At 39.7% G+C, this 13,768-nt stretch overlaps 1 protein-coding gene across 1 annotated transcript in view; it reads left to right on the top strand.

Moving 5' to 3' along the window:
* CAMLG (calcium modulating ligand) overlaps positions 1 to 10,690 on the top strand; it is a 33,124-nt gene extending 22,434 nt beyond the window's left edge. The window contains exon 4 of the mRNA XM_075344467.1: positions 1,545 to 10,690. Coding sequence (XP_075200582.1) covers positions 1,545 to 1,736 — 192 coding nt within the window. The 3' untranslated portion in view covers positions 1,737 to 10,690. The remainder of the gene's footprint in view (positions 1 to 1,544) is intronic.
* The last annotated feature ends 3,078 nt before the right edge of the window (positions 10,691 to 13,768 follow it).

Genomic DNA, 13,768 nt, shown 5'->3' with positions numbered 1-13,768 from the left:
CTGAAATAATCTTATATAGGGTCCTTGCTATGTACTGTGTAATGGCCGTGTCTGACTATACAGGGACATGGTCTGATCATGCCACATCTCCTGGGTCAGGGAAGAGGCAAAAGATTTGAAAGACATTACAGGAGAGGATCACAGCTGATTCTTTTTGTGAAGTAAACCATTTACCTACCTGATTTTTTTTTTTTTAGAAGCTGTTTTGCCTCAAATAATTATTTGCAATCCCGTGCAGTAATGTCTGTATACTTTTCTACTTCCTCCCCTGCCCAGGAGCTGTAGTATGATCAGACTGTCAATGTACGGTCAGACACGGCCATTACACAGTACATAGCAGGTATAGGGAAGAAAAAAGAAAGGGATCGCTGCGAAGGAACGTATTAGACTGGACCCTAGCTGGAGTGTGTCTAGGGCGCTCACCTGGGGAGATTGTACACCCTTGTACAACACTGGTGAACACAGAGGCAGGGAAGCTGAAGGGCTAACCCAGACAAGACGCTGCAATGCTCCTTCCGTTTTCCTGTGGTCGTCAGGAGATCATGTGGACTGGTCACATGGGATCGCGTCACCGAAGGTCCTTGCAGATCACAGTTAGTACCGTGCCAGCCGGTGTGGAGGAAAATAAACCATAGCTGCTCCTGCCGTTGATCCCTCAAGGGGGAGTAAATGTGAGGAAAACTGGATAGTAGTAAACCGGTCCAACGGAGCGCTTGGAATGAGGAATTCTTCTATCTTTAAAAACCTTTATTGTTCATGGAAAACCACAACGCGTTTCAATAGGCTAGCTATTTTCATCAGGTGAATAAGTTTATCCACGTGATGACGATAGCTTTCCTATTGAAATGTGTTGTAATTTTCCATGAACAATAAAGGTTTTTAAAGATAGAAGAAATTCTCATTCCTAGCATTTCGTTGGACTGGTTTACTACTATCCAGTTTTCCTCACACAGGAACATTTTATGCAAATTGTGGAAATTTATTTTTATTCCAAGATTTATTGACTAACATGGGCATTGTCTGTGGGGAAACCCCTTTTAAGTTATTTAGTGGCCAGAATCATTATTCCTAATGCACGCACACACTCAAAGTTTCGTCAAACTAAAATTAAGCTTCAGTATTCTGTCATGCAATAAGATCAATCATGAGAACAGGAGTCCCTTTCCTCTGTTTTTCTTTTTCTCACTGTTTCAGGATTGAACGGAGCACCGTGAACCAGTAGAGCTTTTTCCAATTTCTGAGTGAAGGGTTGTGATTGAACTTTGCCATCTCCCTCAGTCCCATAGAAATGGAATAGATCAATTAGTGCATGACCTTCCATTCTGTCACGATGCAGTGGGGAAGAACAGAGGATCAGAGAAAATCCCTCTAAACTTATAGGTTTTGAGTTCATTGCATAGTACCATAATTCCTGTCGAAGTGGCAACCACGCCAGTGACCACACCAGTTGGAATAATCTGGCCACTGAAAGAGAAACTTGGATCAATTTTGCGTAACTGTTTTAAAAATACCAATAAATCACCACTAATTTCCTTATTTTTTAGGGTGAGAAGAAGACTAAAACAACTGTCCTCACTGCAGCTCTTCTTTTGTCTGGAATACCTTCAGAAGTGATAAGTCGTTCATTGAATACATATGGCAAGATGGTGGATGTTTTTACCGACCTCTGCGTTTACTTTTTCACCTTTATATTCTGTCACAAAGTGCTTTTATTGTTTGGGACAGAAGATCTGTGATTGTTCATACTTTTAAGAGAGACTGTGAATTGCAGTCCGGGATGATTTATTCTTGTATGAAATTTAAATAAATTATTGTCAACATCATAGTTGGAAAATTAACAGTCTCCTTCATATTATTTTTTTTTTTTCCCATTGTAAGTTGGCATCTTGGAATTGTAAGTATCAATTTGTATAACAGCTAGAATGTGTCTATGAAATGAATATATTCACCTGAATATTATCATAAAAAATATATCAATTTTTCCCTGCAAAACAATACTACACATCAATGTCAATATGTAGAATTCCTGTAGCTTGTATACAGCGCTGTAAAAATAGATTCTATATTTGCCTCAAATGTTAGTTGTCCGGTACTTTGTATTGATGTCCTATTCTTAGGATAGGTTATCAATATCAGATCCTTGGGAGTGCGACACCTGGCACCCCGCCAATCCGCTGTTACTGGTGTTGGCAACTGTCGGATATGGTTAGTTGCAGAACTGATCTATACAGCTACATCATTTACTGTATATAGCAGCTGAAGCAGGGTATACTACAGATCCACCCATGTTCAAATTAATAGGCATGGATCCGTAGTATCACACTGCCGCCATTATATGGTTGACATAGCTGTGTAGTTCTGTGCAACAAACATGTAAGATTAGGTCATGGGTTGAACTCAATGGATTTAAGTCTACCGTCTACCTTAAAAACCATGAAACTGAGCAAAGCCTTGCCGCATTAGGGAACAGCTGGTCAACCTTGGTGCTGGATGTCTCCCCCCTGCCCCCAATTTGATATTGATGACCTACACTAAGAATAGGCCATTAATCTAAAGTAATAGACAACTGCTTTAAAATAATCGCAAACTATTTTCATTTATACTATCAAAGCCTTGAAACTTTGAACAGTTTACAAGAAGCTTTGGATATGGAAATTTCAATTTCCCTCAATTTTATTCCTAAACATTTACAGAGGTATTCAAAATAATAGCAGTGTGTTCAAAAACATGAGTTAAGCCCAAAATCTTTGTAACTGTTTTTTTATTTCCGTCCATTGGGAACATTGCACATTGTAAGAAATTTATATAATTTTTAACTACTTTACAGAAAATATCAAAAAATGAATATTGGGCTGTTCCAAAAAATAGCAGTATCAGCATTTGTTTTTACATACTCGAAATCTGCCCTTCTTTTTTTATTTAGGATTTGGCATTCCTGTGAATCACTAATCTAATATTTAGTTGACCAACTACAGTTTTTTTTAGAAGTGCTTCACATCTATGTTGCATAGAGTCAGCCAACTTCTGGCACCTGTTATTCCAGCCCAGGATGCTTTGACTACATCCCTTGTGAGGCATTTTTGATGTTGCCTCACAAGTGTTCTATTGGATTAAGGTCCAGGGATTGTGCTGACCACTCCATAACCTCAATTTTGTTGCACTAGAATCACAATTTTGCGTGTTTATTGGTCTCTTTAGTGTCGTCGTCTTGTTGAAACACCCATTTCAAGGGCATTTCCTCTTCACCATAAGGCCATGTGCGCATGTTGCATTTTTTTCATGCGTTTCCTCAGCGTTTTGAACTGCAGCGTTTTAATGCAAAAAATGTATGCGTTTTGATTTCCAGGCAAAGTCTATGGGAAATAGGGCTTTCTTGTGCCCATTATGCATAAAAAAATGCTGCGTTTTTGGTGTCAATAATTTGTCAAAATCTCTGCATTTTGAAGAAGCAACATGTCAATTGTTTTTGACATTTTGGCTGCGTTTTGCTAACATTAAAGTCAATGAGAATTATCAAAACGCATCCTTAATCAAATTCCTAGCGTTTTTCATGCATTTATGATGCAAAACGCATGCTTTTCTGTCAAACCTCAAAGCATGCGTTTTTGGCATGATGGTGAGGTCATGGCATTTCTTTTTGCCCTCACATCCAGCCCTACTTTAAAAAGAGTCCAACAATAAAATAATTATATTTTATTTATAAATATGTAATCTCAATCTTTTTCTTAAAATTAACATTTTTGTGTATGATTTATAGCAGGTTTTTTATTTTATTTTTTTCTAAGGTTTGAATGGGCAAACTTTATTTAGTAGTGTCTTTGTATTGAAAATGCATCCCATTTTATGCACCGAAGAAGCATGTAAAACGCGGTAAAAACTCGGCAAAAACGCATGCGTATTTTCTGCGTTTTAGTAGCCAAAACCAAATTTGACTGACAAATTCTGCCAGAGGATGCGTTCATTTTTGCAAGGTACTGGACGCAACGTGCGCACATGGCCAAAGGCAACATGACCTCTTAAAGTATTTTGATATATACAAACTGGTCCATGATCCCTGGTATGCAGTAAATAGGGCTGGCACCATAGTAAGGGAAACATGCCCATATCATTATGCATGCACCACCATTCGTCAAGGTCTTCAGACTGCACTGTAGCTTGAATTCAGAATTTGGGGGTCTTCTGACGAACTGTCTGCGGCCCTTGGACCCAAAAAGAATAATTTTACTTTAATCAGTCCACAAAATGTTTCTCCATTTCTCTTTGGCAAATTGTATCCACTTCAGTATGTGCCTTCTTTTTAAGGGCTCTTTTCCACTTGCGTACCGCTTCCGATGCTCCCGCATTGGAAGCAATATGCTATTGATCCTCTGCTGCGAATGACAGCCAAGGATCATGCGACAGTGATCGATCTTGCGATCGCATCACAGGAGCGGAGAAGATGGAGGGAGCACTTTCTCCCCATCTCCTCCTCTGTCTGTCTCTGTATGCACTGCATTGCAGTCACATAACATGCGAGTGCAGTGCGATTTTACACACGCGCGAGCCGAGAATCGGTGCAAAACGCAGCATGCGGAGATTTCACCAAGAGCATGATTCGTGTGGAGAAAAATCAGGACAGAGGAAACTGCCTCATTGATTAACACTGGTGCGACTGCAATCTGATTTTTTTTTTTTTTTTATCGGATTGCACTTGCACATGAAAATCGCAGGGGTCTTCTTGCTAATAGACGCCTGTGTGAAGCTAATTTAACTGTCACAGTCCTCACAGGTAATTTGAGACAGTTTTTGATCATGCTGGAGCTGATCGTTGGCTGAGCCTTTGCCATTCTGTCTATTCTTCCATCCATATGAATGGTCGTCTTCCATGTCTCTGTTTTTGTTTTCCATTGTAAAGCATTGGAGATCATTGTAGCTGAACAGCCATCATTGTCTGCACTTCTTTATAAGTTTTACCCTTTCCAATCAACTTTTTAATCAGAGTACGCTGTTCTTATGAACAATGTCTCAAACAACCCATATTTCTCAGGCTTTTTCAAGGAGAAACGCATGCACAACATGTGCTGACTTCACCCTTAAATAAGGGCCACCTGATTCACACCGGTTTCTTCGCAGGATGATTCACCTCACTAATTTAACTCCACACTGCTATTATTTTGAACACATCACTTTCAATTATTCAGATATACAGACCCAAAAACCTGCAGATCATGAATGTGGAGTCTGTTGTTTTGTTTTTTTTTATTTAAGAATCTACTGCACCAACTGGTAAATTGTTTGACAAGTGGTAATATAATTTACACCAAAGACCGTGAATAATCTGGTTAGTTATATTGGACTGCTGTTATTTTGAATACTTCTGTATACCATAAGCTTTCATTTTCCGGAGTATAACATTATTGTATTGAAACCATTTTCATGTATATTTCGGTTTTGTATTCCTGTGAAATATTTATTTTTTCCAGAATATAGCAAATTGTCCTTCAGGATTGTCCTATTTGTACTTAGGCTGGTTTCACCTCAGCGGTATTCTGCCGGATTCGGCACAAATGCGGTACAGTTCAATACAGTTCACTGGCATCGCGGCAAGCTCCAATCACAAGCTGTCACATGTTCCGGTCACATGACCGCATGTGACCCGAGCTTGCCGCGATGCCTGTGAACTGTATTGAACTGTACGGCATTTGTGCCGAATCTGGCAGTGCGGCAGAATACCGCTGATGTGAAACAAACCTTAGTCTGTCAGATCTCAGCCAAGGACATTTCACTCTGTTTTGAGGATTTTTCTGCTTGATTATGCAGTTGATATATTGTACCCATTTTTATTTTATAAAAAAAGAATCTGAAAAATAATTCTGCCATAAACAGTGCCTGAATTGCTGTTTTTTGTGGTTTATCATGCTATCCAAAAAGAGTAACTTGTTGTATGTACCCCCAAAAATGTTATATGCAACAAGTAGACTTCACAGCAAAAAAGTCTGGCAGAGGTTGAAAAAACCTTTTCTTAGGATATGGTAATACAAAAACAAATTTTGTTTAAGGTATGACGCTTGTCGGTGAAAGTTGTGCAGCTGTTGCATTTATCTGAAACATCCCATAAAGTTTCATAAATCTCTTCAACATAATCTGTAGTCTGTGAATTGGGTATTTTCACTTTGCCTGGGTAGTAAAACAAAACAAAAAATGTACATATAGTGGGCGTAAGAAGTATTGAACACGTCACCAATTTTCTAAGTGTGTATGTACAGTGTATATATATATGTAAATACACATACATATTCATATGTGTGTGCTATCGATCTGAACTTCTCACCAGATGTTGTTAACAACTCATCCAATCCACACACACAAAAAAAAAATCAAACCATAGATGTCCATAAATTAAGTTATGTAGTAATGGGAAACGACACAGGGAAAAGTATTGAACACATGAAGACAGAGAGGAGCAAAAAGCCTTGAAAAGTTATGACACCAGCTGATTTGATCAGCAGTAACTAGAAAGCAATCCTGCCACTTAGTGAAAAATATCATCTAGTTCAACTGATGGCCTACAAAAAGGTGTCTTGTGCCTAAGGATTCACACAAGAAACATCTTATGATGGGTAAAACCAGCAATCTGTATCAACCTTTGTAACCTTTTAACATATTGTTAAAAACATACTTATGGTTTACAGAGGAATTTCTAAACTAATGAATCCAGAAGTGTAAAGAACTTCATTTCACCATTAACTGGCCATGACCAGGTGGTTTGTGCAACATAGACAGAGGAGTGAAGCATTATTAAAATAGTTGTCAAAGAGCCAAAACCACTTGTGGAGAGCTACAGAAAGACCTGAAATCTGCAGCTACAATTGTTTAAAAAAAAAAAAAATCAAACAAAAAAACATTAAGTTATGCACTTAATCTCCATGGTCCTCTCATGGTGTCATCACGCAAGACTCCATTACTGAACAAAAAGCATGTTCAAGTGCGTTTAAAGTTTGCTCTACAACATTTAAACAAGCTTATTATATACTAGGAAAATATAATCTGGTCAGATGAGAACAAAATTTAACCCTTTTGGAGGTGATAATATACACCATATGTGGTGACCAAAAGTCAATGCATATCACCCCATATACACCATACCAGAAGTGAAGTTTGGAGGTGGGAACATCATGGTGTGGGGCTCTTTTTCAGGTTACGGCCCTTGGCAAACCATTTAGTTTGAAAGAAGGCTGAATAGACAAATCTGCTGCAATCTACCAGGATGATGAAGATGAAACAAGGGTGGGGATTTTAGCAAGACAATGATCCTAAACACATAGCCAATGAAAGTTTGCTATTACACAAAGAAAACAAAGCTGTTAGAATTGTGTAGCCAATCATCTTACCTGAATCCAATAGAAACTTTATGGAAGGAAGTAGAGCGGAGCATTCATATTAGCCCACTGAACCTTCAGGACTTGTAGAGTGTGTGAAAAAATGGGCCAAAATCACACTTGAGCAATGCATGTGAGTAGTTTCTCCATACAGGAGGCGTCTTAACGCTGTCATCACCAACAGAGGCTTTTGTACAAACTATTAAATGTTTCAGTAAGCATGTTCAATACATTTTCCCTATGTTATTTCTCAGTATTAAACATCACTAACTATATGGACATCTATGATTTGATTTCTTTGCCTGTGTGGATTCGATGGGTTGTTATCGACATCTGGTGAGACATTCATATCAATAGCACCTTTATAAATATATTTACTTAGAAAATTGGTATTGTTTCACCCACTGCTTATTTGGTATTGTCATAAATGTATTGACCTGCAGAATAAAGTTAACAATGTATACTTTACAAGGAATGCTATAACGTCAGAACTTAAGAAATCAGTAGTGAAATTGTTGATTTACAACCCCTTCATTTAATGCAGAGGAAGAAAAGCTACAGTAATACAAGTTTACTAATACACTACCTACACGCCCTAACTTTAATTTCTTTTGCAATTACTTAGTTAGCTATTACAGTAGGTTAACAATTTGGAAGCAGTTGTGGCATCGATGTGCTTATACAGCCGGGCTTCCCTGTCCTCCACTAGCCTACACTGCAGTGTGATCACTGGGTGGAAATGGATTACACAAGCTAGTCTACTGAAAACTCCTATATCTTCCTACAGCACTCATATCCGAGACCACTGACAATATGCTGCAATAAAGAAGTATTGAAACCTATTGCATCAGTGAACGAACATTTGTATGTTCATGATTTTGTTTATATTTTAGTATTTTTAAACAGCCACAATATGTTAAACCTTACCTGACGTTAAAACGACAGGCTGACGTGTGTACATTAAGAATAACGCTGTTTCTGGTTATCATACGACTTATATCATGAAGTTTCACCAATATTACTCTGCACGTTTCAGTTTTCTCTGAGCTGGTGAGTGGATATTAGCTGTTATGTCTACTATAAATTGCACAAAGAGAAAGAGATGGATTTCTGCTTTTCTTTCTTTGTGGCACAAAATTGAAGCAGCAGCAATACTGAGCTGTGTGTCTGTGAATCCAGAACTGAAGTAATTGAAAACAGGTGCCCTTAGCTGGAATATCCATCTGAGATCCTGTAGCCTCACCGAGCAGCTGTTAGACCTGGTAGTGAGTAGCCTGCAGCAGCCATTGCATATTGAATATAGCTGTACTGTTCAACTTAATTCAGTCTTCCTATCTGACCACTGAAGGTAATAGCAGCTGATCGATGGGGCGATGGGTGGTAGATGGCAACTGATCTGATATTAGTGACCTATCCTGTGTATCTTTTCACATTTTTTTGTTGTTTTGCAGTCTAATAGGCACAAAAAGGGCCATGTCTTAGTATAGTCATATTTGAAGACTAAATTACTTTTTTTAATTAGTTTAATAAACTTTGTAATTAAACTTTCTGAATGAAACCTGAATTTGTGAATACGGCCTTACAGATTCCTTGTAAAATAATTCAATATTTTCATGAAGTATGTTTCTAGATTTGTCTGTAAAGCTGAAGGACTTTCTTAGATATTCCACACTTGAATTGATTGTTAGAATTGTCTTAATGTAGGAACTATGTACAAGGTGGCCATAAAATAACCTAAGGTGTTTGGAGCCGTGTGCAGACTGACCCAGTGGACAGAATTGGCTGAAAATTGGTATGTATGCTATTCAAGGCATAAGGAAATGGAAGGCATCTTAAAAAAAAATATATCAAAACTCCACACCAGGGGAAAAAGTGGCACTGTACAGTGAGTGCGCCTTGCAAGTCAGTCTGCAAGATGCCTGTCTCTTTGCCGGACTGTGCACTCTTAGGCTATGTGCCCACAGGACAATGTACCCCCAGATTTTGCCTCGGAAAACCTGCAGATTTGTCTGGATTTTCTAGATAAATCCGCAGGTTTTAGCAAGTACAGACTCTCCCCATGTTATCCTATGGGACATGGGGAGTGCTGTGTCCATGCTGCAGTATGTGCGGCTGCGGAATATGCTGCGGATGTCCCGCAGCCACACGTAACTGCATGTCATTCATGCGGAAATACATGCGGGAATCCTGCCTCTCCACTATGGAGATAGAGGCCGGGACTTCCGCAGCTAAGTCGTATGAAAGTCCGCAGGTTTTCCGCAGATATTTCACTGGAATCTCGCAACTATGGATGCGGGAAACCTGCGGACATACCTGCGGATATATCCGCAGGTACACAGTGCCGTGGGCACATGGCCTTAGTGCGGTTGTTTTATGAGAATGCCAGGAATGCTGCAACTGCACTTAAAGCCTTTTGTCGTTTGAAAGACCTTCACACACGTAGCCGTCCAATGGCTGTCAATTCACTGAGACAGATGATGACACGTTTTGAAGCAACATGGTTACTGAGTGATCAGCCAGGGCGTGGGCGACAATCTGTAAGCAGAGAGGTTGTAGAGGACATTGCCAATGCCATCGTGAAACAGGGAACGAACAACCCTGCTGGAAACAGCAGTGCACGCAGTGTTTCCATGCAATTGGGGCTTCGTACAGCACAGTGTGGAAGGTTCTGTTTCCCCATACCTTGAACAGCATACATACCAATTTTCAGCCAATTCTGTCCACTGGGTCAGTCTGCACACTGCTCCAAACACCGTAGATTATTTTAAGGTCGCCTTGTACTTGATATGGAATTGGATCCTAATGGGTCGAACAGATATATATTTCCCAATCAAAACACTTTTTAAAATATTTATTTGTTGATGAATTAAAATTCCATGGTTGTCTCTATAGTCACAGCTCGTGCATTGAACTATATTATTTCATTCTGAAAACTGCTTTGGAGTTTTTAGTCCAAAAAACATTTTGCTGCAAAATAAGTTTCTTCATGTAAAGTTTTTAGACCGAAAAGTATAGCCCAGGGGAGAACTAACTCTTGTTCCTGTAGTCTCCCTTCTGAATATTGCTAATAAATATATAATTGCCATATAAGCATTGTTCTAGAGAATAGGTATTAATCCTAGAATTTTAATGGCTTGTATATACTTTCCATATAAATTCCTGTGAGTGCATATTTCAGGGTTCAAAGCATATCTGGGATTTAATATTCTGCTTATTGTTTCCCCCTTTTTAAATACTTGAAATATGCTTATCCTCATCTTACCATTTTTGTTCATGTCTTTAGTACCCTATACCTTTATGAATAATAAAAATAAAATTTTAACTGCACTGCATTCTTGTGCTTAGTTGTTGTCTCATTTAAAGGGAATGTATGACCCTATATTTCCTTTACAAAGTAAAAATACGCTGTTAACCCCTTCACCCCCTGGCGATTTTTTTATGTTTGTTTTTTGCTCCCCTTCTTCGAGAGACGTAACTTTTTTTTTTTTTTTTTTCCGTCAATCTTGCCATATGAGGACTTATTTTTCGCAGGATGAGTTGTGCTTTTGAATGAAACAATTAGTTTTACCATGTAGTGCACTGGAAAACGGGAAAAAATTCCAAGTGCGGTGAAATTGCAAAAAAAAGTGCAATTACACGATTGTTTTTGGGATATTTTATTTAACATGTACAGTATATGGTAAAAATAACATGTCAGTATGATGCCTCAGGTCGGTACAAGTTCTTAGATTCCACACGTAGTTTTACTTATATCTAAGATTCAAAAAAATTCCAAAATTTGTTAAAGAAAAAGAGTAACGCTTTTGGCTCCATTTTCTGTGACCCGTAGCTTTCTCATTTTTGGGAACTGGGGCTCAGTGGAGGCTTATTGATTGCGTCTTGAGCTGGCGATTTTAATACCATTTTTGTTTTGATGCTACATTTTGATCGCCTGTCAAATTTTAAAAAAAATTGAGGAGACCAAAAAAACCCTTAATTTTGTCGTTTGGAATTTTTTTTCTCACCATGCCGTGTACCGATCAGATTAATTGATTTTATATTTCGATAAATATATATATATATATAATATATATATATATATATATATATATATATATATATATATATATATATATATATATATATATATATATATATATATATATATATATATAAATATAATAATAATAATTTTTTTAAGTTTTATTTTCAATGTGACGATGGGGGGTGATTTGAACTTTTGGATTTTTCATATTTTTTTTTTTTTTACATTTTTCATTTATTTTACTAGTGCCCTTAGGGGACTTTATGAATCCACCGTCTGATTGCTTGTTCATTTTTGTTGATCAGAGCTGCACAGCTCTGATCAGATGAAATGCAGCGTTCCTGTAAGAGCCACCACTCTGTCGGCTCTCATAGGAAATACTTCATGGTTGCGTCAGAGGTCATCACATGACCCCGAGCTACCATAACGACCATTGGCTTCCCGTGATCACGTCATGGGGTCTCCAATGGAGGCGGGGAATGGTGAAATCCCTGCTACGGCCATTTAAATCGTGCTGTCGCATTTTGACATCATGATCTAAGTGGCAAGCGGGTGCCTGTTAGCATCACGTCTGCTGTTCAAATCAGCAGACATGTGCAAGGATCACCACAGCAGCTGGCGGTGATTACTGCGACATGACCAATGACATGCCAGTAGGTCGTGAAGGGGTAAAAAAAAATGAAGGGAACACTTAAAGGGGTTTTGCCATGAACAAAGTTTATTTTAACCAATATATCTTGGAATAATAAGTTCCACAACTGGATGTCTTTAACCGCCCAAGCCTGTTTTCGCTTTCATGACCAGGCCAATTTTTTTCAATTCTGAACTTTTTTTTCGTGATGTACCTCATGTTAGTGATAAAATCAGGACAATATTTTTGCGTTTACTTGTGAAAATATAAAACATTTTGACAAAATGTTTGAAGAATTTGCAATTTCAAGCTTAATTTTTATGCTCTTAAACTAGTTATGTCACACAAAATAGTAAATAAAAGACATTTGCCAGATGTCAGCTTTACATCAGCACAATTATTTAAACACTTTTTTATTGTGAGCAAGTTAGAAGGGTTAAAAGTATATCAGATACAGATCAGTCACTTATTACCACGTGTTACACTGCATATAACATTCGATGTCCGTGCACATAGTCTACAGCAGGGGTCTCAAACTCGGCTGGGTGTATGGGCCGCACACAGGAAAAAAATAATTTGAGGGGCCGCATTCTTTTCAGGACAAAGTGACATTGGTAGTGGTACCATTTTTTCTTTCTATACACCCTTGGATCACTGTTTTTGAACATTTTTCATTTGTCCATTATAACAAATGTGTACTGTGTGTGTGTACATATACATATATATGTACACACACTTTTTTTTTTTTTTACACTTTTTCCCCTTTTTGTAAGTAATACAGTTTTACAATAACCACCGCATAGTAATTTTGGCCAACATCTTGTAGTAATGTGCCCCATTCCGTTTCCCATTCTGTAAAAATGTGTGCATCCTTGTCCCCTTGTAGCAATGTGCCCCAGCCTCAGCTAGGAAAACACCCCCCCCACCCTGTGCAGCCTCAGCTAACACCCCCCCCACCCTGTGCAGCCTCAGCTAACACACACACCCCCCCCACCCTGTGCAGCCTCAGCTAACACACCCACCCACCCTGTGCAGCCTCAGCTAACACACACACCCACCCACCCTGTGCAGCCTCAGCTAACACACACACCCACCCACCCTGTGCAGCCTCAGCTAACACACACACCCACCCACCCTGTGCAGCCTCAGCTAACACACACCCACCCACCCTGTGCAGCCTCAGCTAACACACACACCCACCCACCCTGTGCAGCCTCAGCTAACACACACACCCACCCACCCTGTGCAGCCTCAGCTAACACACACACCCACCCACCCAGTGCAGCCTCAGCTAACACACACACCCACCCACCCAGTGCAGCCTCAGCTAACACACACCCACACCCACCCAGTGCAGCCTCAGCTAACACAAACCCACACCCACCCAGTGCAGCCTCAGCTAACACACACCCACACCCACCCAGTGCAGCCTCAGCTAACACACACCCACACCCACCCAGTGCAGCCTCAGCTAACACACACCCACCCAGTGCAGCCTCAGCTAACACACACCCACCCAGTGCAGCCTCAGCTAACACCCCCCCCACCCTGTGCAGCCTCAGCTAACACACACCCCCCCACCCTGTGCAGCCTCAGCTAACACACCCCCTTCCCACCCTGTGCAGCCTCAGCTAACACACACACCCCCACCCTGTGCAGCCTCAGCTAACACACACACCCCCACCCTGTGCAGCCTCAGCTAACACACACCCCCCACCCTGTGCAGCCTCAGCTAACACACACCCCCCCCACCCT

This window comes from Anomaloglossus baeobatrachus, chromosome 4 (genome assembly GCF_048569485.1).
Source record: "Anomaloglossus baeobatrachus isolate aAnoBae1 chromosome 4, aAnoBae1.hap1, whole genome shotgun sequence".
NCBI lineage: Eukaryota > Metazoa > Chordata > Amphibia > Anura > Aromobatidae > Anomaloglossus > Anomaloglossus baeobatrachus.
The sequence above is the reverse complement of the archived record's forward strand: the minus strand, read 5'-3'. Positions and strand labels throughout refer to the sequence as shown.